This window comes from Pristiophorus japonicus, chromosome 7 (genome assembly GCF_044704955.1).
Source record: "Pristiophorus japonicus isolate sPriJap1 chromosome 7, sPriJap1.hap1, whole genome shotgun sequence".
NCBI classification, from domain to species: Eukaryota; Metazoa; Chordata; class Chondrichthyes; family Pristiophoridae; genus Pristiophorus; species Pristiophorus japonicus.
Window position 1 is genome coordinate 225,875,749 of NC_091983.1, and position 27,229 is coordinate 225,902,977.

Sequence of the window (27,229 nt, forward strand, 5' to 3'; positions counted from 1 at the left end):
TGCTAGTGCTGTTGGGGGAGGGGGTAAATTAATATGGCAGGGGGATAGGAACCTATGCAGGGAGACACAGGGAAGTAGAATGGGGGAGAAGCAAAAGATAGAAAGAAAGAAAAGCAAAAGTGGAGGGCAGAGAAATCCAAGGGCCACATTACAGCAAAATTCCAAAAGGGCAAAGTGTGTTAAAAAGACAAGCCTGAAGGCTCTGCCTCAATGCGAGAAATATTCATAAGGTGGGCAAGTTAACTGCACAGGCAGCAATTAGTGAATATGATATAACTGGCATCACAGTGGCTCCAGGGTGACCAAGGCTGGGAACTTAACATCCAGGGGTATTCAACATTCAGAAAGGAAAAGGATGGGGGTAGCATTGCTGGTTAAAGAGGAAATTAATGGTAAGGAAGGACATTAGCTTGGATGATGTGGAATCTGTATGGGTGGAGCTGCAGAATACCAAAGGACAGAAAACACTAGTGGGAGGTGTACAGACTACCAAACAGTAGTAGTGAGGTTGGGGACTGCATCAAAGAAATTAGGGACACGTGCAATAAAGGTACAGCAGTTATCATGGGCGACTAATCTACATATAGATTGGGCTAACCAAACTGGTAGCAATATGGTGAGGGAAGATTTCCTGGCATGTATTAGGGATGGTTTTAGACCAATATGTCAAGGAACCAACTAGAGGGCTAGCCATCCTAGACTGGGTGATGTGCAATGAGAAAGGACTAATTAGCAATCTTGTGCAAGGCCCCTTGGGGAAAGAGTGACCATAATATGGTAGAATTCTTTATTAAGATGGAGAGTGACAGTTAATTCAGAGACTAGGGTCCTGAACTTAAGGAAAGATAACTTTGATGGTACGAGTCATGAATTGGCTAGAATAGACTGGCAAATGATACTTAAAGGGTTGACTGTGGATAGGCAACATCAAACATTTAAAGATCACATGGATGAACTTCAATTGTACATCCCTGTCTGGTGTAAAAATTAAATGGGGAAAGTGACTCAACTGTGGCTAACAAAGGAAATTAAGGATAATGTTAAATCCAAAGAAGAGGCATATAAATTGGCCAGAAAAAGCAGCAAACTTGAGGACTGAGAAATTTAGAACTCAGCAGAAGAGGACAAATGGTTTAATTAGGAGGGGGAAAACAGACTATGAGAGGAAGCTTGCCAGGAACATAAAGACTGCAAAAGCTTCTATAGATGTGAAGAGAAAAAGATTCGTGAAGACAAACGTAGGTCCCTTGTAGTCAGATTCAGGTGAATTTATAAATGGGGGAACAAAGAAATGGCAGACTAGTTGAATAAATACTTTGGTTCTGTCTTCACAAAGGAAAACACAACCTGCTGTAAGTACTAGGGGACCAAGGGTCTAGTGAGAAGGAACTGAAGGAAATCCTCATTCGGTGGGAAATTGTGTTAGGGAAATTGATGGGATTGAAGGCAAATAAATCCCCAGGGCCTGAGTCTGCATCCCAGAGTACTTAAGGAAGTGGCCATAGAAATAGTGGATGCATTGGTGATCATTTTCCAACCGTATCAACTCTGGATCAGTTCCTATGGACTGGAGGTTAGCTACTGTAACACCACTTTTTAAAAAAGGGAGGGAGAGAAAAAAAAACAGGTTAGCCTGACATCAGTAGTGGGGAAAATGTTGGAATAAATTATTAAAGATGAAATAGCAGCACATTTGGAAAGCAGTGACAGGATTGGTCCAAGTCAGCATGGATTTATGAAAGGGAAATCATGCTTGACAAATCTTCTGGAATTTTGTGTGGATGTAACTAGTAGAGTAGACAAGGGAGAACCAGTGGATGTGGTATATTTGGACTTTCAAAAGGCTTTTGACATGGTCCCACACGAGATTGGTGTGCAAAATCAAAGCACATGGTATTGGGGGTAATGTACTGACGTGGATAGAGAACTGGTTGACAGACAAGAAGCAGAGAGTCGGGATAAACGGGTCCTTTTCAGAATGGCAGGCAGTGACTAAGTGGGGTGCCGCAGGGCTCAGTGCTGGGACCCCAGCTCTTTACAATATACATCAATGATTTAGATGAAGGATGGAGTGTAATATCTCCAAGTTTGCAGATGACACTAAACTGGGTGGTGGTGTGAGCTGTGAGGAGGATGCCAACAGGCTGCAGGGTGACTTGGACAGATTAGGTGAGTGGGCAAATACATGACAGATGCAGTATAATGTGGATAAATGTGAGGTTATCCACTTTGGGGGCAAAAACAAAGGCAGAATATTATCTGGATGGTGGCAGATTAGGAAAAGGGGAGGTGCAATGAGACCTGGGTGTCATGGTACATCGGCCATGGAAAGCTGGCATGCAAGTACAGCAGGCTGTGAAGAAGGCAAATGGCATGTTGGCCTTCATAGCTAGGGGATTTGAGTATTGGAACAAGGAGGTCTTATTGCAGTTGTACAGGGCCTGTGTGAGGCCTCACCTGGAATATTGTGTTCTGTTTTGGTCTTCTGAGGAAGGGCATTCTGGCTATTGAGGGATTGCAGCGAAGGTTCACCAGACTGATTCCTGGGATGACAGGACTGACATACGAGACTGGATCAACTGGGCTTTTATACACTGGAGTTTAGAAGGACGAGAAGGGATCTCATAGAAACATAAAATTCTGACGGGACTGGACAGGTTAGATGCGGGAAGAATGTTCCTGATGTTGGGGGAAGTCCAGAACCAGGGAACAGTCTTAGCATAAGGGGTAGGCCATTTAGAACAGAGATGAGGAGAAACTTCTTCACTCAGTTGTTAACCTGTGGAATTCCCTACTGCAGAGAGTTGTTGCAACCAGTTCATTGGCTATATTCAAGAGGGAGTTGGATATGGCCCTTACGGCTAAAGGGATCAAGGGGTATGGAGAGAACATAAGAACATAAGAATACAAGAATTAGGAACAGGAGTAGGCCATCTAGCACCTCGAGCCTGCTCCGCCATTCAATAAGATCATGGCTGATCTGGTCGTGGACTTAGCTCCACTTACCTGCCCTCTCCCCGTAACCCTCAATTCCCTTATTGGTTAAAAATCTATCTATCTTTGACTTGAAAACATTCAATGAGCTAGCCTCAACTGCTTCCTTGGGCAGAGAATTCCACAGATTCACAACCCTCTGGGAGAAGAAATTCCTTCTCAACTCGGTTTTAAATTGGCTCCTCCGTATTTTGAGGCTGTGCCCCCGAGTTCTAGTCTCCCCGACCAGTGGAAACAACCTCTATGCCTCTATCTTGTCTATCCCTTTCATGATTTTAAATGTTTCTATAAGATCACCCCTCATCCTTCTGAACTCCAAGGAGTAAAGACCCAGTCTACTCAATCTATCATAAGGTAACCCCCTCATTTCTGGAATCAGCCTAGTGAATCGTCTCTGTGCCCCTTCCAAAGCTAGAATATCCTTCCTTAAGTAAGGTGACCAAAACTGCACGCAGTACTCCAGGTGCGGCCTTATCAATACCTTATACAGTTGCAGCAAGACCTCCCTGCTTTTGTACTCCATCCCTCTCGCAATGAAGGCCAACATTCCATTCGCCTTCCTGATTACCTGCTGCACCTGTAAACTAACCTTTTGGGATTCATGCACAAGGACCCCCAGGTCCCTCTGCACCACAGCATGTTGTAATTTCTCCCCATTCAAATAATATTCCCTTTTACTGTTTCTCCCCCCCCCCCCACCCAAGGTGGATGACCTCACACGTTCCAACATTGTATTCCATCTGCCAAACCTTAGCCCATTCGCTTAACCTATCCAAATCTCCTTGCAGCCTCTCAGCCCTCTACACAACCCGCTTTCCCACTAATCTTAGTGTCATCTGCAAATTTTGTTACGCTACACTGTCCCATCTTCCAGGTCATCTATGTATATTGTAAACAGTTGTGGTCCCAGCACTGATCCCTGTGGCACACCACTAACCACTGATTTCCAACCGGAAAAGGACCCATTTATCCCGACTCTCTGCTTTCTGTTCGCCAGCCAATTCTCTATCTATGCTAATAGATTTCCTCTGACTCCGCGTACCTTTATCTTCTGCAGTAACCTTGTGTGGCACCTTATCAAATGCTTTTTGGAAATCTAAATACACCACATCCATCGGTACACCTCTATCCACCATGCTCGTTATATCCTCAAAGAATTCCAGTAAATTAGTTAAACATGATTTCCCTTTCATGAATCCATGCTGCGTCTGCTTGATTGCACTATTCATATCTAGATGTCCCGCTATTTCTTCCTTAATGATAGTTTCAAGCATTTTCCCCACTACAGATGTCAAACTAACCGGCCTATAGTTAGCTGCCTTTTGCCTGCCCCCTTTTTTTTTTTATAAACAGAGGCGTTACATTAGCTGCTTTCCAATCCACTGGTACCTCCCCAGAGTCCAGAGAATTTTGGTAGATTATAACAAATGCATCTGCTATAACGTCCACCATCTCTTTTAATACCCTGGGATGCATTTCATCAGGACCAGGGGACTTGTCTACCTTCAGTCCCATTAGCCTGTCCAGCACTACCCCCCTAGTGATAGTGATTGTCTCAAGGTCCTCCCTTCCCACATTCCTGTGGCCTGCAAATTTTGGCATGGTTTTTGTGTCTTCCACTGTGAAGACAGAAGCAAAATAATTGTTTAAGGTCTCAGCCATTTCCACATTTCCCATTATTAAATCCCCCTTTTCATCTTCTAAGGGACCAACTTTTACTTTAGTCACTCTTTTCCATTTTATATATCTGTAAAAGCTTTTATTATCTGTTTTTATGTTTTGCACAAGTTTACCTTCATATTCTATCTTCCCTTTCTTTATTGCTTTTTTAGTCATTCTTTGCTGTTGCTTAAAATTTTCCCAATCCTCTAGTTTCCCACTAACCTTGGCCACCTTATATGCATTGGTCTTTGATTTGATACTTTCCTTTATTTCCTTGGTTATCCACGGCTGGTTATCCCTTCTCTTGCCGCCCTTCTTTTTCACTGGAATATATTTTTGTTGCGCAATATGAAAGAGCTCCTTAAAAGTCCTCCACTGTTCCTCAATTGTGCCACCATTTAGTCCTTGTTTCCAGTCTACTTTAGCCAACTCTACCCTCATCCCACTGTAGTCCCCTTTGTTTAAGTATAGTACGCTCGTTTGACAACTTTCTCATCCTCAATCTGTATTACAAATTCAACCATATTGTGATCACTCAGAGGATCTTTTATTAGGAGATCGTTTATTTTTCCTGTCTCATTACACAGGACCAAATCTAAGATGGCTTGCTCTCTTGTAGGTTCTGTTACATACTGTTCTAAGAAACAATCCCGTATGCTTTCTATGAATTCCTCCTCCAGGCTACCCCGTGCGATTTGATTTGACCAATCGATATGTAGGTTAAAATCCCCCATGACTTCTGCCGTTCCTTTTTCACATGCCTCCATTATTCCCTTGATTATTGCCCACCCCACCGTGAAGTTATTATTTGGGGGCCTATAAACTACGCTGACCAGTGACTTTTTCCCCTTACTATCTCTAATCTCCACCCACAATGATTCAACATTTTGTTCATTGGAGCCAATATCATCCCTCACAACTGACCTGATATCTTTTATTAACAGAGCTATCCCACCTCCTTTCCCTTCTTGCCGATCTTTCTGAATCGTCAGATACCCCTGTATGTTTAATTCCCAGTCTTAGCCACCCTGCAACCATGTTTCTATAATGGCCACCAAATCATACCCATTTGTAATGATTAGTGCCGTCAGCTCATTTACTTTATTTCGAATGCTGCGTGCATTTAGGTAGAGTGCTTTCATCCTAGTTTTTAAACCATGATTTTTAGTTTTGACTTCTCCTGCAGCCCTTTTATATTCAGTGGCCCTTTTTAGAAACATAGAAACATAGAAAATAGGTGCAGGAGTAGGCCATTCGGCCCTTCTAGCCTGCACCGCCATTCAATGAGTTCATGGCTGAACATTCAACTTCAGTACCCCATTCCTGCTTTCTCGCCATACCCCTTGATCCCCCTAGCAGTAAGGACCTCATCTAACTCCTTTTTGAATATATTTAGTGAATTGGCCTCAACAACTTTCTGTGGTAGAGAATTCCACAGGTTCACCACTCTCTGGGTGAAGAAGTTCCTCCGCATCTCGGTCCTAAATGGCTTACCCCTTATCCTTAGACTGTGACCCCTGGTTCTGGACTTCCCCAACATTGGGAACATTCTTCCTGCATCTAACCTGTCTAACCCTGTCAGAATTTTATATGTTTCTATGAGGTCCCCTCTCATTCTTCTGAACTCCAGTGAATACAAGCCCAGTTGATCCAGTCTTTCTTGATAGGTCAGTCCCGCCATCCCGGGAATCAGTCTGGTGAACCTTCGCTGCACTCCCTCAATAGCAAGAATGTCCTTCCTCAGGTTAGGAGACCAAAACTGTACACAATACTCCAGGTGTGGCCTCACCAATGCCCTGTACAACTGTAGCAACACCTCCCTGCCCCTGTACTCAAATCCCCTTGCTATGAAGGCCAACATGCCATTTGCTTTCTTAACCGCCTGCTGCACCTGCATGCCAACCTTCAATGACTGATGTACCATGACACCCAGGTCTCTTTGCACCTCCCCTTTTCCTAATCTGTCACCATTCAGATAATAGTCTGTCTCTGTTTTTACCACCAAAGTGGATAACCTCACATTTATCCACATTATACTTCATCTGCCATGCATTTGCCCACTCACCCAACCTATCCAAGTCGCTCTGCAGCCTCACAGCATCCTCCTCGCAGCTCACACTGCCACCCAACTTAGTGTCATCCGCAAATTTGGAGATACTACATTTAATCCCCTCATCTAAATCATTAATGTACAGTGTAAACAGCTGGGGCCCCAGCACAGAACCTTGCGGTACCCCACTAGTCACTGCCTGCCATTCTGAAAAGTACCCATTTACTCCTACTCTTTGCTTCCTGTCTGACAACCAGTTCTCAATCCATGTCAGTACACTACCCCCAATCCCATGTGCTCTAACTTTGCACATCAATCTCTTGTGTGGGACCTTGTCGAACGCCTTCTGAAAGTCCAAATATACCACATCAACTGGTTCTCCCTTATCCACTCTACTGGAAACATCCTCAAAAAATTCCAGAAGATTTGTCAAGCATGATTTCCCTTTCACAAATCCATGCTGACTTGGACCTATCATGTCACCTCTTTCCAAATGCACTGCTATGACATCCTTAATAATTGATTCCATCATTTTACCCACTACCGATGTCAGGCTGACCGGTCTATAATTCCCTGTTTTCTCTCTCCCTCCTTTTTTAAAAAGTGGGGTTACATTGGCTACCCTCCACTCCATAGGAACTGATCCAGAGTCAATGGAATGTTGGAAAATGACTGTCAACGCATCCACTATTTCCAAGGCCACCTCCTTAAGTACTCTGGGATGCAGTCCATCAGGCCCTGGGGATTTATCGGCCTTCAATCCCATCAATTTCCCCAACACAATTTCCCGGCTAATAAGGATTTCCCTCAGTTCCTCCTCCTTACTAGACCCCCCGACCCCTTTTATAACCGGAAGGTTGTTCGTGTCCTCCTTCGTGAATACCGAACCAAAGTACTTGTTCAATTGGTCCGCCATTTCTTTGTTCCCCGTTATGACTTCCCCTAATTCTGACTGCAGGGGACCTACATTTGTCTTTACTAACCTTTTTCTCTTTACATATCTATAGAAACTTTTGCAATCCGTCTTAATGTTCCCTGCAAGCTTCTTCTCATACTCTTGCCTTTGGTTTCTCTGCCCTCCACTTTTACTCATCTCTTTTGTCTTTTGTTTTTGTCTCCTTTTTGTTTCCCTGTCTCCCTGTATTGGTTCCCATTTCCCTGCCATATTAGTTTAACTCCCCCAACAGCACTAGCAAACACTCCCCCTAGGACTTTGGTTCCAGTCCTGCCCAAGTGCAGACCGTCCAGTTTGTACTGGTCCCACCTCCCCAGAACCTGTTCCAATGCCCCACAAATTTGAATCCCTCCGTTGCACCACTACTCAAGCCACATATTCATTTGTGCTATCCTGCAATTCCTACTCTGACTAGCACGTGGCACTGGTAGCAATCCCGAGATTACTACTTTTGAGGTCCTACTTTTTAAATTTAGCTCCTAGCTCCTTAAATTCGTCTCATAGGACCTCACCCCTTTTTTTTTTAAACCTATGTCGTTGGTACCAGTGTGCACCACGACAACTGGCTGTTCACCCTCCCTTTTTAAGAATGTCCTGCACTCGCTCGGAGACATCCTTAACCCTTGCACCAAGGAGGCAACATACCATCCTGGAGTCTCGGTTGCGGCCGCAGAAACGCCTATCTATTCCCCTTATGATTGAATCCCCTATCACTATCGCTCTCCCACTCTTTTTCATGCCCTCCTGTACAACAGAGCCAGCCACGGTGCCATGAACTTGGCTGCTGCTGCTCTCCCCTGAGGAGTCATCTCCCTCAACAGCACTCAAAGCAGTGCATCTGTTTTGCAGGGGGATGACCAGATGGGACCCCTGCACTACCTTTTGTACTATTCCTGCTGGTCTTCCATTCCCTAGCTGGCTGTGGATCCTTCTCATGCGGCAAGACCAACTCACTACACGTGCCACTTATGTCATTCTCAGCATCGTGGATGCTCCAGAGTGAATCCACCCTCAGCTCCAATTCTGCAACGTGGTCCGTCAGGAGATGGAGGCGGATACACTTCACACATAGTCGTCAGGGACACCGGAAGTGTCCCCGAGTTCCCACATGGTACAGGAGGAGCATAACTCGTGACCAAGCTCTCCTGCCATGCCTTAACCCTTAGATACCCTTAAATTGGTAACAATGTTAGTTTACTTACTAATATAAAAAAGAAAAAGAAAAGCTACTCACCAATCACCAGCCAATCACTTACCCCCTTGGCTGTGATGTCACCTTTTGATTACTTTCTACTACTTTTTTGCCTTCTCTCCCCGCTGTAGCTGCACCGGTACGCCTTTATAGGCCGCTCCGACACCACGCACTCCCGCCTCTCACCTACTGCCGCTGCCTGTGGAACACCTGCTGGGCCTATATAGGCCGCTCCGACGCTGCTCCCACAGAAAGCAGGAACGGGGTACTGAGAGAATGATCAGCCATGATCTTATTGAATGGTGGCGCAGGCTCGAAGGGCCAAATGGCCTACTCCTACACCTATTTTCGATAACTCCCACCTTGTACAAGTTCTCTGCACCTTTTATGGAAACTTGATAATATATCTAGAGTCTGATAATGTGGAAATAAGTGTTACAAAAAAAAAGTACTGAATACCTTGTACTGCTTTTAATTATAGCTTTGAGGACAATAGTTTTCCATCTTCCTTAAATGAAACAACTTGTATTATTGAATTGATCATACAATGAGTTAGAATATCATATTGCCAAGTGCATTTAAAAAGTTTATTTACTGATACTGGTTGGTACCTTGAGTAAGGACCCTGCAATAAACTGGCATCCGCATAATTCTCAAGTTGAAATTGTACTAAAAAACAACCAATTCAAAGTAAAATTTCACCTCGGCTGATGCGCTGCTTCTCTCCAGACAGGATACCAGGGGTGTCAATGATGCTAATGCTTTCAAGCACAGAATTCGGCAACTGGGCGCACATAAATCTAGAAGACAAACAATTTTGTGTTTCAAATCCCATTAACTATTAAGACTTCATGAAATAATGCTGCAATTTCACAATGAATAATTTTGTAAAATATATATACACACACAATGGGGTTTAATTCATAGATTGCAATACTATTAGAATAGGCATTTAAAGAGTAGAAGAACTGGAATGGATAGGTCTGCATTACTTTGTTTTGATAAGGTTACAACCTGAAAGACGAATGGTTTGTGTATTCATTGGAACTCCTGAGATCCTGTTGTTCAATATTAAGAGGTTTATAATGACAAGACCATGGCCAAATGATCATCTTCATTTTTTTTTTCCCCATCTCATTAAGTTTTATGGTTGGAGGACTCCACTCCTGCTAATTTGCCATGTGGCTAGAAGGTCTAATCTTGTATGAAGATGTGCAGGGATACAGAAGCTGCATTTTAGGCAGAATTTATTAAGTTACAAGGCACAATAATGTAAATAATTTATTTGGAAATGAAATATTCCAATCATAGCATAGTTTATAAAATACAATCTTCAGTCAGGTGGATATAGAGTGCTAGAATTTGGTTTTGTCTGAATCTTTATACAGCAAGTTACAACCTCTTGAGCCATCACATTAACAAACTAGCACAGGCTAGGTGCTCAACACTGGTGAGGGTGGGAAAAAAAAAAATTGATGAACTGTGGGCTGCCTTGCACATCTCTATACTAGCGACCATATTTTTTTTTTTTTTTTTTTAATTGTTGTAGGCCAGGAAAGCCCTTTTATGTTCTCTGCAAGTGAGGACATGGGTATGGTAGAGTAATGGTTATGTTACTGGACATTATAATTCATAAGTCTAGACCAATAATCCAGAGAACATGAATTCAAATCCCAATTTGAGAACTGAATTCAATTTTTACAAATCTAGAAATAAAAAGCTGGTACCAGTAAAAGTGACCCCTGTTGTCAACTGATTTAGCAACATGTTTTAATGAAAAACCCAACATCCTTACCTGGCTTATACGATTCCAGACCCACACTAAATACACAACACTTAACCGACCCAAACCACTCCATTGTACAGTACAATGGCATCAAAGGAATGGCCAGCGACAGATCACAAGAATATATATTTTTTTGAACAAAGAACTTCCATATTTATGATTTCTCATCTAATTTTTTTTTTTAAACAATGGTATCACCCTACAATATGGGCTTCAACTTCTCTATATATATTTTTTCACTTTAGTGAAGACATTTACTGGAAACAATTCTCAATTTCTCAGATCCAAATCCCTGGATTAGAATGCAGCCTTGCAATTAACTCTTCTGCATGCTTCATTTTGTTTGGAAAAACCCCAGTGGAAATTCCAGGCATGTTTATCCATGAAATCAATTTTCTCCTCCATATCCAAAGGCATTGATAATCCAAGTCATTGTGTACATTTGTGCATACACATTGGGCCAAAGAAAAACTCATGGGGATAGAATTTACACCAGTGCAACTTAAGTGAAACCAGAGAAACTTCATAAGCAGCTGTCTCTGCCTATTCTCTGGGAATTCCTGCTGAATTTACAGCAGGTTATTGGAAAAACCTCCATGTAAACTCTACCCGAGAGAGAGTGTGTTGAAACCCTGGAGAATAAAACATGGCAACCATGTGGAGGGTTGCAGTTCCAGCATGGAATTCCTACCTCATTAGTGAAAACATCTTGAACTCGTGTGTAAGGGAGCAAATCATAATAGCAGTAGGAGGCCATTTGGCCCCTCAAGCCTGCTCCACCATGCAGTAAGATCATGGTTGATCTGATCCTGGCCTCAACTCCACTTCCCTGCCTGCTCCCCATAACTCTCGACTCCTTATTGCTCAAAATCACATCCATGACTTGACAGATTACCCAAATAGTCAAACACATGACATGATTCATATCCTGTGATTCAGTGACAAATTAGCAAGCACATCTAAAATTTATACCAGTACATTTTGCTATCGATGTGCACTTTTAAAATTAATTTTACATTTGAAAAATCTGGTTAAAAGGACAAACCCCATAGCACAGGACACCAGCAAGGGAGTTGAAAAAAATACAAGAATTTGAGCAAAAAAGGACAAGAGTAAATGTAACAGGTAGGATCAAAATTAAAACAGTATTTTCAAAACTGGAATTCAGCATGAGGTAGGATTCAGAGCACAGGAAGGAGGAGCAGAGTAGTTCAATTGAAATTTAAATATATTAAAACTTAACCAATTTTCTTCACAGCGAGACTTGCAGTGCAGGAACAGACAGTGATGCGTAGTTCCTGCAGGATGTGCAAGTGGAGTAGCAGATGTCAACTCGAACAAATACATCTGCTGAAAGTGTCTCCCTCAGATCACAGAACTGGAGGTGGAGTTGGAAACAATCCTATACATGAGAAAGGTTTCTGGAGCCAGTTTCAGAGGGCAGTAACCCCACTGGCAGGTAGGTGGGTGTGCCACAGGTCAGGAAAAGTGAAGAGGGACAGACCAGAGCTGAATCTTCCAGAGGAAATGGCTCTCCAACAAGTTCAAAGCATTGGCTTATGTAGGAGGAAGACGACTAGGCTGGACCATCAGATGGATTGCATTTTTGGCCGAGTGGTGGTGGTGTTGGGCCCGGGGTTAAAACTGTAGTAGCAATAGGAACCTATTGTTAGAGGAGTGGATACTATCTTTTGAGTCCGAGCACTAGACCTAAATGCTTTGTTGCCTCCCAGTTGTGATGGTAAGAGATTGGAAAAATGAATTGGGAGCCAAATATGCAAGAAAGCAAAGGCGAGAAGTCATGCAAAAGGAGTTTTAAGTAGGAGGTTTAGGAGCAGGACTCCAAGTGTTAATTATTGAATTACCTTTCCAGCTACCATAGGGAAGGATAATCAAATTACTTTTCCAGCTAGAATAGGGAAGCTCAATATGCTGCCACAAGATGGTGTTCGGAAGGGTGCTTCCATTTTATGGAGCACTGTGCACAGGCACCAGTTCTGGGGAAGAGGGGAGCTGCTCCATACAGATGGGATACATCCAAAACAGGAAGGGAGTTATCAAACTGGACAAACAGATTAAGGAAAAGTAGTGTTAAATTAGGAAGGAGTCAGGAAAAATGAAATAAATTAGGAAGTAGAAGTCTGAGATAAACACAGATTAAAAAAAATAGAATGCAGAATACAAAGACATAGGAGTAGGCAAATCAAACTAATAAGTAAAGATGGAACTAAAAAGTGAGGTGTTAGCTTAGGGAAAAAAGCTTTGAATATGAAGAGAAAATGCATGTATTGCAATGCACAAAGCATGGTAAATTAGAAGCAATCATGTCACAGGAAGAAATACATGTAGTTGGGCCAACAGAAACTTGGCCACAAACTGGGCAGGAGTGGAAAAATAAAATTGAGCTATAACATTTTTCAGGACCGGCTAAGAAAGAAAAGGAGGAGAGGCATTATTTGTGTTAGAGGGAATACATACTGTAGAGACACATGCAAAAAAGGTTCAGTCAATATGGCAAGAGATCAAAGATGAGAGAGATTATTAAACTAGTGTTGTTGCACCATAGACCCCTAACCAGGAGGGAAATGGATGAGGAAATCTGTACAAAGATCAGGGAAATGGATATGAATACAATTAATGTTTCAGATTTTAAATACCCACTCATCGGCAAGTAGGGAGTAAGCAGAGAAATGCTATAGAATTCCTAAAACATGTCGGACTCGAGCAGTATGTGCATGCGCCCACACGAGGAGAGGCGTTGTTGTCTTTAGTTGTGAGTAACAAAAAAAGATATGTGGTTTAAGGTCCAAACTGAAAGGGGAAAGTTGTTAGCAAAAAAAATTGGGTACTAGATTGGGAGAGGACAGATTTAAGAAAAAAGGTGAACAAGCTGAAGTGAAATGTAAGAAGATATTGTGGATCATATGGCAGGATAGAAATGGGAGAATGAGGAAATAAGGAAAGGGATTGAGGGGAGAGAAGAAAATGAGAGAAGGAAGGCAGAGGAGGAAGAAAGAATCTTAAAATACAAACAATAAATATTCTGCCAATACATCAGTTTAAAAAAAATTGTGAAATGTGAGATAGGACCAGACAGGGAGAATAGTGAGTTAGTAGAGGTTAAGCAGAATTGGCAGGGATACTTAATACTGAAGCAATGCACTGGTTAAGTGAATGAATACATCCAAGGATTCTAAAAAAAAATAGCAAAGGACCTAAAAATGGCACTTTAGGGTTCTATTAAAAAAGTGGATTTGCAACATAGGTGGCCACTGCTACCAATGCTGTCAAGGACAGATACATCTGCGACAGGTAGATTGGTGAAGACAAGCCCAAGTAGGTTTTTCTCCTCAGTGTTGATTCTCAACACCTGCTGCAGGCCCAGTCTGGCAATGGCCATTGAAGTCCTCTACATAGTGCATTCTGTGCCCTTGCATCCCTCAGTGCTTAGAAACATAGAAACAAGGTGCAGGAGTAGGCCATTCAGCCCTTCGAGCCTGCACCACCATTCAATAAGATCATGGCTGATCATTCAACCTCAGTACCCCTTTCCTGCTTTCTCTCGATACCACTTGATCCCTTTGGCCGGAACTCCCTTTTGAATATATCCAACAAACTGGCATCAACAACTTTCTGCGGTAGAGAATTCCACAGGTTAACCACTTGGTGAAGAAGTTTCTCCTCATTAGTCCTAAATGGCTTACCACTTATTCTTAGACTGGGAACCCTGGTTCTGGAACTCCCCAGCAACGGGAACATTCTTCCTGGCTCTAACCTGTCCAATCCCGTCAGAATTTTATATGTCTATGAGATCTCCTCATTCTTCTAAACTCGTGATACAAGCCCAGTTGAGCCAGTGTCTCCTCATGTCAGTCCTGCCATCCCAGGAATCAGTCTGGTGAACCTTCGCTGTACTCCCTCAATAGCAAGAACATCCTTCCTCAGATTAGGAGACCAAAACTGAACACAATATTCAAGGTGTGGCCTCACCAAGGTTCTCTACAACTGTAGTAAGACCTCCCTGCTCCTATACTCAAATCCTCTAGCTATGAAAGCCAACATGCCATTTGCCTTCACCGCTTGCTGTACCTGCAATGACTGATGTACCATGACACCCAGGTCTCAATGCACCTCCCCTTTTCCTAATCGGTCATCATTCAGATAATATTGTCTTCCTGTTTTTGCCACCAAAGTGGATAACCTCATTTATCCACATTATACTGCATCTGCCTACTCACCGTGGTTTTCAACATGGAGGGGTACTGATTCATCAGCTGAGAGGGGGCAGTCACCATTGACCAGAACTGAACCAGCCACATTAGTGGCTACAAGAGCAGTTCAGTGATTGGATAATCTGCAGAGAGTGTCGCACCTCCTGACTCCCCAAAGCCTTTCCACCATCTACGAGGCAGTCAGAAAAGCAATGGAAGACTCTCCACTTGCTCAGTTGAGTGCAGCTCCAACATCACTCAAGCACTACACCATCCAGGACAAAATAGTCCACTTGATTGGCACACCATCCACCACCTGAAACCAGATGGGATGCATTCTAGGACAAAGGGAAGTGAAGGAAGAGACTGCAGATGTATCAGCCATAAAATTCCAATCCTCTTTAGAAACAGGGGAGGTGCCAGAGGAATGCAATTTACAGCCTTGTTCAAAAAAGGGTGTAAAGATAAATCCAGAAACTTCAGGCCAATCAGTTTAACTCAGTAGTGGGGACTTTTAGAAATAGTAAGGGACAAAATTAAGTCACTTGGGCAAGTGTGGATTAATTAAGGAAATCCCAGCACAGATTTGTTAAAGGCAAATCGTGTTTAACCAACTTGATCAAGTTTTTTGGTGAGGTAACAAAAGAGTTGACACAGGCAATGCGGTTGACATGGATTTCCAAAAGGTGTTGATGAAGTGGTACATAATGGCTTGCCTGCAAAGTTGAAAGCCATAGAATAAAAGGGACAGTGGCAGCATGGCTATGAAATTGGCTAAGTGAGGAAAGAGTAGTGGTGACTTGTTTTTCAGACTGGAAGGAGGAGACAGTGGTGCTCCTTAGGGATTGGTTCTAGGACCACTGCTTTTCTTGATATATATTATGATTTAACAAATTTGCAATCTCTATTAACAACTTGGAAGAAGGGACAGTGTAACAGCCAAGTTTGCTGATGATACAAAAATGGGAGGAAAAGCAATGAGGGGGACAAAAAAAATCTGCAAAAGGACAGGCAGGCTTAATGTGGGCAAAAATTTGGAGATGGAGTATAATGTTGGAAAGTGAGGTCATGCACTTGGCAGAAAAATAAAATCAAAGTAAGTTATTATTTAAATGGAGAAAGATTGCAAAGTGCCACAGTACAGCAGGACCTGTGCATGAAACAAAAGGATAGTATGATCAGGAATGCCAATGGTATCTTGGCCTTTATTACAAAGGGGCTGTAGTATCAAAATGCACAAGATTATGAGGGGGCTTGACAAGATGGATGCAGAGGATGTTTCCACTGATGGGGAAAGACTAGAATTAGAGGGCATGATCTTAGAATAAGGGGGCACCCATTTAAAATTGAGAAAATTTCCTCCGAGGGTTGTAAATCTGTAGAATTTGCTGCCTCAGCTGTGGAAGCTGGGATTTTGAATAAATTTAAGACAGAGTTTCTTAAACAATAAGGGGATAAGGGATTATGGGGAGTGGGCAGGAAGTGGAGCTGAATCCATGATCAGATCAGCCATGATCTTATTGAATGGTGGCCTACCACTGTCCCTATTTATGTTTTTATGTACAGGGCACAATTTCAAAATTTGCATGCAACAAAAATTAGAATGATAGTGAACAGTGAGTAAGAGTGATGGACTTCAAGAGGATGTAGATAGGCTGGTGGAATGAAATTTAACAGAAAAGTGTGAAGTGATATTCTTTTTACCAAAATGTAAGAGGAGTAAATATAAACTAAAGGGTACAATCCTAAAGGGGAATGCATGAACAGAGACCCCTAGGCATTTTTGTGTACAAATCGTTGCAAATTGCAGGGAAGGTTGAGAAAGCAGTTAAAAAAGCTTATGGGATCCTGGGCTACATGGAGAGGTAGAGTGTACAAAAGTGTGAAAATTATAAAGCACTGGTTAAGCCAGGATGTGAAGGCCTGAGGGGGTGCAGAAAACATTTGAGAATGATTCCAGGTATGAGAGACTTCAGTTACTTGGAGACTGGAGAAGCTGGGGTTGTTGTTCTTAGGGCAGAAGAGTGAGAAGAGATTTGATAGGTGGTCAAAATCATGAGGGGTCTGTACAGAGTAGATAGAGAAACTGTTCCCATTGGCAGAAGGGTCAAAAACCAGAGGACAGATTTGGGGTGATTGGCAAAAGAAATAAAGGCAATAAGAGGGAAAACCTTTTCACACAGTAAGTGGTTAGGATCTGGAATGCACTGCCTGAAAGGGTGGTGGAGGCAGACTCAATTGTGGCTTTCAAAAGAGAGTTGGATAAGTAGCTGAAGGAAAAACATTTTCAGGGCTACAGAGAAAGGGGAGTGGGACTAGCTGAAGACTGGCTCGACAGGCCTAATGGCCTTCTTTCATGATGTAGCCATCCATGATTCACACCGTCCACCATTGTGGCTGCAATGTGTACCCATCTACAAGATGCACTGCAGCAACATGCCAAGGTTTCTTAGATAGCACCTCCCAAAGCCACAATCTCTAGAAGGACAAGGAGCAGCAGGTTCACCATCACCTGCACATTCTTCTCCAAGTCTCACACCATCCTGATTTGGAAGCAAATTGCTGTTCCTTCATAGTTGTTGGTTCCAAATCCTAGAACTCTCCCTAACACTACAGTAGTCCCTTTACCACGCAGACTGCAGTGGTTAAAGGCAGCAGCTCCTCACTACCACCATCACAAAGGCAATTAGGAATGGGCAATAAATGTCACACCAATGTAGCTTAACACAGCAATGTGCACAGGGCAATGTCTTGTAAATTCCAGATAAATGATCAGTTAATCAGTTTTACTAGTGTTTGTTGAAGGATACATGTTGATCATTTATCCGTAGGGGAATTCCCCTTCTCTTCAAGTAGTGCAGTGGGATCTTTTACTCTACCCAAGGGCAGATCTGGCATTGGTTTAACAACTCACCTTGAGAAAATGTTTGACAGCATAGCACTCCCTCAATATTACACTGAAGTGTCAGCCTAGATCATGTACTCAAATTGCTGGAGTGGGGTTTGAATCCATGCCTTTCTGATTCAGATGAGCACAACCACTAAGCCAAGGTTGGGAAAATAGTGGATGTGATGTACATTGACTTTTTGAAAGCCATTGTTTGACAGTACCAAACAAGAGAGACTATTAGGGGTTATGAAATTAGGCTAGAGAAGTAACTTGGAATGGGGGAAGCTGGTCTTATGGAAGAGCAGAGGAATTTGAAGGTTCAGGTTCACAAGACAGCTGAAGTGCTCTTGCAAAGAGCAGCACGGGCTGGATGGGCCAAATGGCCGCCTTCTGTGCTGTAACCATTCTATGATTCGACGACATTAAAAAAGTAGTCCCTCAACTGGATAAGGCCATTAAAAAGAAAATGGAAGACCAGGTTTTAAGGCAAGAGATATAAAATATACAAGTCTAGATATAATAGTGAATCAACATAAAATCTTAGCAAAACTGCAATTGAAAGTGCATGCACTTTTGCACTTCACACTAGATGAAGTATATTGTTGAAGTAAGAGGTTACAGTGCAGACTCACTGACTGCCTGGTATAGAAATAAACAGTGATTCAGGGGCCTACAGTAAGGGGACATCGATACAAGATTAAATGCAAACTCTAGGACAGAGCAGGAGAAATTTTAATAGGAGGGTTGTAAAGCTGTGCAATGCATTACCTGGACTAGGGAGCATAGAACTCAGACTAAGAGGAAGTGTGAGGCTGAGGCTCACCTCTATCCAAGATAAGATGTTGCTCCTGCTGCCATTACATTGGGTGGTAAAAGCTTCAAAAGCCCCCCCCAATTATTATTTTGTACTGGATATTAAACATGAATTTCATACTCTGCAAAAAGTCAATATATAATATTTTATTTGAGCAGCATGTGACTCATGGCAATTCCATTCCTAATGTGTTTCACAAGATGCTTCATTGAATTTTAGAACCCATTAGAGGAATTTATTTCCCATCATCTTTCTAAAAATTACTTCATTGTAGGGATAAGCCTGTAATGTCTTCAACTGCTTCTCATCCTGTGCAATTGCAAAATAATTCAATTAACAGAGGAAAGTTCACAATGAAAAGCCAACAAGATTTGTGGTTTGAATACCAGAATGTACTGAACAGTAATTTTAACACAAGCTTCAATTCTTGGATACTAGTTGAAAACTATTTCCTCTGATGGGAGAGTCTATAACAAGGGGACATAACTGAAATTAGAGCTAGGCTGTTCAGAGATGTCAGGAAGTGCTTCCTCACACAAGGAGTCAATTGAAAATTTCACAATGGAGACTGATAAATTGAGGCAAGGGAATTAAGGGATATGGAACCAAGGTGGATAGATAGAGTTCAGATACAGATCAGCCATGACCCAATTGAATGGTGGAACAGGAGGGGCTGAAAGGAGCAAGAGTAAGCCAATGATACTGTACATATGGATATCAATGGAGCAAGAAATAGCTTCAAGTGATTAAGGAGTTCTACTGAGGGTTGAGGTGCAGACTAGCTTCTAAATTTGTTTGACATCAATAGTTCGTGAAAGTATAATCTATACATTTTAAAACAAAGTGCAGTGTAAATCTAAACCAATGGCACTTAATACTAAAAAAAAAATCACTGCAAATGAATCTCAACTGGTCTGAATGTTTAGTAGCCAGCTACAGGATCAAAGCCTATATTTGGTGACCAAAATTGTGATGGCACATAGGAACAGGAGTAGGCCATTCCATATCCCTTAATACCTTTAGTTAACAAAAAGCTATCAATCTCAGATTTAGAATTAACAATTGATCTAGCATCAATTGCTGTTTAAAAAGAGATATTCAAACTTCTATCACACTGTGTAGAAGTTTCCTAATTTCACTCCTGAAAGGTCTGGCTCTAATTTGTAGATTATGCACCCTTGTACCAGAATCCCCAGCCAGCAGAAATAGTTTCTCTATCTACCCTATATGTTCCCCTTAATATCCTGAAAACTTCGATCAGGTCACCCCTTAAGTCTATAGTTTAGGGAATAAACCCTAATGTGTGACACTCTTCATAATTTAAACCTTGAAGTCCAGATATAATTCTGGTAAACCTACACTGCAGTCCTTCAAGGACAATATATCCTTATGGTGTGGTGCCCAGAACTGCTCTCAGTACTCCAGGTGTGGTCAGACCAGGGTTTTGTACAGCTGCAGCATAACTGCTACCCTCTAGATATAAAGGCCTGCATTCCATTGGCCTTTTGGATTATTATCTGTACCTGTTAATCACATTTTAATGATCTATGTACCTGAACCCCCAAGTCTCTTTGGACCACCACTGTTCTTAGCTTTTCACCATTTAGAAATTACCTTATTTTATCATTTTTTAGGTCCAAAGTGGATGATCTCAATTGCTTTAATTGAAATCCATCGATATCCCTTTGCAATTTTATGCTTTCATCGACATTGCCTACAATGCCACTATTTGTGTCATAGGCAAATTTGGATAGATGACTTTATGCCATCATCCAAGTTTGTATTTTAGATATAATTTATAAAATTATAAAAAGGATTCAAATCAAATGCGGTTCCCTTCCAATTTCCACCTACCCTTCCGTCGGAGGATGTGGACTCATGCTGGGGTATGGTTCTATTGATGCCAACAGTCCTCCATTACCTTGCCCAAACTTCCATTCTACATGCAAGTTACAGAATTCAATCACCCGAGGATGTTGAATTTAATATTCCCAACTGAAGCATCACAAAGCAAACTTAGCTTGTCAGAACTGAAATTTGGATTTTACAGGGTATACTGTTGGGTGGTCTAATAAGGCAGAAGTTCAGACAGGTTATAGAGCCTAGGTCTAAACAATTGCTTTACCACAATTTTTTGATTCCAACATTAGGGGCAGGTGGGAGGAGGCACCGACAAAAAAAAGACAACTGGTTGCTTCCACTCAAGGAGGGCAAAGAACATACACTGGGACTGCTCTTGAATAGCTCCAAATAGGCAAGTGGAGTGGTAAGCACAGGTTTCCCTTGCAGTTGGAAACTGGTGTTGGGGGTGGGGGGTAGTGGAACATTTACTTCAAAATCTAAATTAAAGGTGTTTTTCCCAAATTACTATGCAACCAGTTACTTTTCCATTGTATTTTAATTGCCAACAAATCTATCCAGATTTCCTCCTTTGGTGCTTAAGAATTTTTTATCATCTTGAAATTTGCTGAATTCTAAAAAAGATATAGATATCTCAATATATAGAAAATTGTCTCAGCATTCTTTATCACAGGGGATGGTTGAGGCAAAGACTACTGTATCTATTAAAGGGGAAGAGTGGATAAACATCTGAAGCAGAGGAAGATACTGAACTATGATGAAAGGATGAGCAGTGGGGATTAAATTTGGATTGCTCTTGCAAAAAGGCAGCAAAGACACGATGGGCCAAATGGTCTCCTGAGCTGTGAACTTCAATGGTTCCACCTCAAGAAATTTATGGTGGGCTTGGATCCACCAGTTGTACTGGGAAATGCTACTTCCATATGAATTAATCTTTTGTCCACCTTATTGTACATTTATATAGTTCAACAATGGCAAAGACTAACTATCTGTTGAAGAAAATTTAACATTTTCATATGTTTAGAATGACAATCTTTCAATTTCATTCTTATCACTTAACTAAGCGAAAAGTTACAATGCAAAACCAGTACTTGCTCCAACTTTATTCATTCAACAGTATCTGCCAGCTTAAAGCTACTGAAGAAAATAATGAATCAAAAGGCAGTTACTGCTTAAAGCAGCAAGTTCTGTTTATATTGTTCTCCTGGCTGGCCTCCCACTTTCTACCCTCCTTAAACTGGAGGTCATCCAAAACTCTTCTGCCTGTGTCCCAACTTACACCAAATCACATTCACCCATCATCCGTGTTGGCTGATCTATTTTGTCTCCCAATTAAACTAAATTTTAAAATGCTCATCCTGGTTTTCAAATCTCTTCCCCCCCACCCCCAACCCCTCCTCCAGTCCTCAAATATCTGTGCTCCAATTCTGGCCTCTGGCACATCCCAATTTTAATTGCTCCACCACTGGTGGCCGTGCCTTCTGCTGCCAAGACCCCAAGCTCCAGAATTCCTTCCCTAAACCCCTCCTCCTATCTTTCTTCCTTTAAGACACTCGTTAAAACCTACCTGTCTGCCCCAATATCTCTGGCTCGGCATCAAATTGTTTGATCATGCTCCCGTGAAGTGCCTTGGGATGTTTTACTATGTTAAAGGCACTATATAAATACAAGTTGTTTTATAGATTAGCACTTTTATTTAATGCAGATACCCAATATCACTGAAGAATGCAGTTGTAAACATTCAGTAAGGAGCCATCTGGTTCCTGCTGGCCTCATGATAAATTGTAAATCTGAATTGTTAGACTTTTACCAATGGAGTTGATCTATGAATAACCTAAATACGATTCGGGCTCAATTTTTGCCAGGAGTTGCCCTGTTTTTTTTTTTGGAGTAACTTGGTTTTTCTGGCATAACTTAAAAATCCCCATTTTCCACAATCAATTTGCACCAGTGTAAGTTACAATTTTTTTCCTCAAAAAGGGGGCTTTACCAGCCACCTATGCCAGTTCTGCCCATTCAGGCAACTTTGGCCAGTTAATAGTTACTCCAAATCTACTTAGGCCAGCATGTGGCCACTTCAGAAAACCCTTGGAGTTCTGAAATCGACGCAGGTAGGTACATCGGAGGCCATTCGGCCTGGGATAGGGGCGGGAAGGGAAGCTGCACCTAAAGCAGCAAACCTTACAAACCGCCAAACCTTGGAAACAAAAGTTCTAAGAATACAACACAAAAAATTGAATTAAGTCCTACCTTCATCTTAAAACTCAGCCCAGGAAAGCACTGGGCTGGCCTGTGCAGGAGGCCACTCGGTCTGGGCTAGGGGCAGGCAGGAGAACCGATAGAAATCATACAGGCAGGTGCAGTTCTCCTGCCCACCTCTAGCCCTGGCCGAGTGGCCAACCGGTGGGATTTCTAAGATTAAAGTGACTAAAGCTTCAAATTGATGCATTTACCAAATTAGGGTTAAGGCTTTTCAATGTATCTAAAGAAACATGCTACTTAAACAAACTGCATGATCTGTCAATGCACACACAGCTCCCCAATAAGCAATGTATTTTCCAATTTAAGTCCATAAATAGGCATTTTCCAGCCAAATAGAACTAAGCAGTCAGTGCAATTGCCACTCAATGGGCCGAAGTTTCGGCATCTGGTGAAAACGGCGCACCTCCGAGACTTACGTGACCTGCCTAGGCTCGAAGGTGCGCCGGAATATTCTGCAGCAATTCTCCGGTCTCCCTGGGGAGGAGGGGGGGTGGAGGAAGAAGTGTGGCAACAGGGATGGCGGGGGAGCATGGCAACAGGGATGGAGGGGGTGGGTTGGGGGGGGCACTCAATGATCAAAGGGCTGGAGGAGAGAGCAGGGGTGCCGCCTTCCAGCCACACACAACACCCCTTCACATAAAGGTAGGACTTCTATTTTTTTTATTAATGAATTGATTACTTTGTGCTTCAAATGTACTTTGCTTCTTTAATGTTGTTGTGAAGGTGTTTATGGAAAATCCTCCAACTTCCCTTATCCCCCCGCTGTTGTGATGTTGATGTGTCCTTTGTGTTTAATGCTTCCCACCTACTGTCTCTGGCTGTGCCTGCACTAAACTTTATAGGCAAGGTTTTTCAGAACTTACAAAAGTGGACACTTACTCCATCCTAAGTTAGTTTGTAGTAAGTTTTCACTGCCGAAACTTGCAAAACTGGCCTGAGTGGCTGGATACACCCCCTTTTGAAAAAAAAAGTAACTTACCTAAAGTCAACCTAAACTAACTCACTAGAACTGGAACAAACTAATATCCGAGAATTGCAATTTCTAACATACTCCAAACTAAACTAGTTGCTCCAAAAAACTAGGAGCAACTCCACCCGAAACTTGGGCCCATAACCCCTACTCAACATTTGGCTGGGTCCCACACAGCAGCTGCAGCAAGACAGAGGCTGGGGGCGAGGAATTACTGCGCATGCGTGGACACTCCACTGCGCATGTGCAGATGTCCCGGCACAGGACGCTAGCTCCACCCCCGACTTGACTGGCCACGTTGCGCAACCACAGGGAGGAGGCCAGACAGCAGCCAAAGTGGGAAGGATATTTTTCGGCACACTTCTGAACAGAGAAAAGCGGCGCATCTCCAGTAAGTGTGCCGAAAAACAGGCTGGGCCAAAATTGAGCCCTAGAAGTCTCTAAGGTGACTTACTTTCATAGTAACCTCAGTTAACCAACAGAAAATGCAGCTGATGTTAGAGACTACAGTGTAAATTGAAGTTTTTTTGAATATATGATAGTCATTGATAGTCAGTGTCTGGGGACAGCTCTCTAAATCCAAAAATTATTAAGTGTAATGGGCAAAGAGGGGGAGGAAATCCTGAAATGTGTATGAGAACTTTCCTTGCTCAGTGTGTTCCCATCCCAGGAAGGAAGCAGTGCTGGATCTAGCTCTGGCTAATGAATGGGGCACGTGGAACATGTTTCAGTGAGAGTGCATTTGGAAAGCAGTGATTACAATATTAGGTTTACAGTAGTTATGGAAAAGGACAAGAAAAAAAATCATGTGAAAATATTCAACTGGAGGAGGACTAATTTCAGCAAGTTGAAAAGGGACCTGGCCCAGGTGAATTCAAGGCTGAGCACAGATTTCTAGACTAGGAGAAATCAAGGTATATGGGGATCAGGCAGGAAAGTAGAGTTGAGATCAAAGATCAGCCATGATATTGAATGGCAGAGCAGCCTGGAGGCCATATGGACCGCTCCTAATTAGGTTCTTATGGACTGGAATCAAAGATTAGCAGGTAAAACAGTAAATGATAATGGGAGGTCTTCAAAGAGATCGTGCAGGTACATACTAGGCACATGACTAGGGGGAAAAGGAAGGCAGTCATTCAAAGCTAGAGCTCTCTGGATGACTAGAGTAAAATGAAACAAAAGCTTATAATAAATAGAAGCATAGAAACATAGAAAATAGGTGCAGCAGGACATTAAACCCTTTGAGCCTACACCACCATTCAATAAGATCATGCTGATCATTCCCTCAGTACCCTTTTCGTGCTCTCTCTCCATACCCCTTGATCCCTTTAGCCGTAAGGGCCATATCTAGCTCCCTCTTGAACATATCCAATGAACTGGCAACAACTCTCTGCGACAGGGAATTCCATAGGTTAACAACTCAGTGAAGAAGTTTCTCCTCATCAGTCCTAAATGGCCTACCCCTTATCCGAAGGCTGTGTACCCCTGGTTCTGGACTTCGCCAGCATCAGGAACAATCTACCCACATCTAACCTGTCCTGTCAGAATCTTGTATGCTTCTATGAGATCCCCTCATCCTTCTAAACTCCAATGTATAAAGGCCTAGTTGATCCAGTCTCTCCATGTCAGTCCGGCCATCCTGGGAATCAGTCTGGTGAAACTTTGCTGCACTCCCTCAATAGAAAGAACACTGTTGCTCAGATTAGGAGATCAAAATTGAACACAACATTCCAGGCCCTGTACAACTGCAGTAAGACCTCCCTGCTCCTATACCCAAATCCCCTAGCTATGAAGGACAACATACCATTTGCCTTGTTTACCACCTGCTGTACCTGTGCCAAATTTCAATGACTGATGAACCATGACACCCAGGTCTCATTGCAGCTCCCCTTTTCCTAATCTGCCACCATTCAGATAATATTCTGTCTGTGTTTTTGCCCCCAGTGGATAACCTCACATTTATCCACATTATACTGCATCTGCCATGCATTTGCCCACTCACCTAATCTGTCTAAGTCACCCTGCAGCCTCTTAGCATCCCCCTCACCACCACCCAGTTTAGTGTCATCTGCAAACTTGGAGATATTACACTCAATTCCTTCATCCAAAATCATTGATGATATTGTAAAGAGCTGGGGTTCCAGTACTGAGCTCTGCTGGCCATTCTGAAAAGGACCCATTTATCCCGACTCTCTGCTTCCTGTCTGCCAACCAGTTCTCTGTCCATGTCAGTACATGACCCCAAATACCATGTGCTTTGATTTTGCACACCAATCTCTTGTGTGGGACCTTTTCAAAATCCAAATACACCACATCAACTGGTTCTCCCTTGTCCACTCTACTGGTTACATCCTCAAAAAATTCTAGAAGATTTGTCAAGCATGATTTCCCATTCATAAATCCATGCTGACTTGGACCAATCCAGTCACTGCTTTCCAAATGCGCTGCTATTTCATCCTTAATTGATTCCAACATTTTCCCTACCACTGAAGTCAGGCTAACTGGTCTATAATTACCTGCTTTCTCTCCCTTTTTTAAAAAAGTGGTGTTACATTAGCTACCCTCCAGTCCATAGGAACTGATCCAGAGTCAATAGACAGTTGGAAAATGATCACCAATGCATCCACTATTTCTAGGGCCACTTCCTTAAGTACTCTGGGACACAGACCATCAGGCCTTGGGGATTTATTGGCCTTCAATTTCCCACCCAAGGATATCCTTCAGTTCCTCCTTCTCACTAGACCCTCGGTCCCCTAGTACTTTCGGAAGATTAGTTGGTTCGGTTTTCACGAAGGAAGACACAAAGTATTTCAATTGGTCTGCCATTTCTTTGTTCCCCATTATAAATTCACCTGAATCAGACTGCAAGGGACCTATGTTTGTCTTCACCAATCTTTCTTCACATACCTATAGAAGCTTAAGCAGTCAGTTTTTATGTTCCCGGCAAGCTTCTTTTCTTACTCTATTTTCCCCCTCTTAATTAAACCCTTTGTCCTCCTCTGCTGAATTCTAAATTTCAGCCAGTCTTCAGGTTTGCTGCTTTTTCTGGCCAATTTATATGCCTCTTCCTTGGCTTAACACTATCCTTAATTTCCCTCGTTAGCCACAGTTGAGCCACCTTCCCAGTTTTATTTTTACTCCAGACAAGGATGTACAATTGTTGAAGTTCATCCACGTGATCTTTAAATGTTTGCCACTGCCTATCCACAGTCAACCCTTTAAGTATAATTTGCCAGTCTGCTCCAGCCAATTCACACCTCAAACCATCAAAGTTACTTTTCCTTAAGTTCAGGACCCCAGTTTTGGAATGAACTGTCACTCTCCATCCTAATAAAACAATTCTACCATATTATGGTCACTCTTCCAAAGAGTCTTGCACAAGATTGCTAATTAGTCCCTTCTCATTACACATCACCCAGTCTAGGATGGCCAGCTCCCTGGTTGGTTTCTCGACATATTGCTCTAGAAAACCATCCCTAATACACTCCAGGAAATCCTCCTCCACCACATTGCTATTAGTTCTCTACTGAATTATGAACCCAAGATGAATACAGAAAGTACAGGGGAGAACTGAAAAGGAAAA

The 27,229-nt window shown here is 42.4% G+C and overlaps 1 protein-coding gene across 1 annotated transcript in view; it reads right to left on the bottom strand.

Moving 5' to 3' along the window:
• LOC139267482 (EH domain-containing protein 3) overlaps window positions 1–27,229 on the bottom strand; it is a 102,225-nt gene that overhangs the window by 57,441 nt on the left and 17,555 nt on the right. The window contains exon 3 of the mRNA XM_070885863.1: window positions 9,556–9,653. Within this exon, the coding sequence (XP_070741964.1) occupies window positions 9,556–9,653 (98 nt within the window). The remainder of the gene's footprint in view (window positions 1–9,555; window positions 9,654–27,229) is intronic.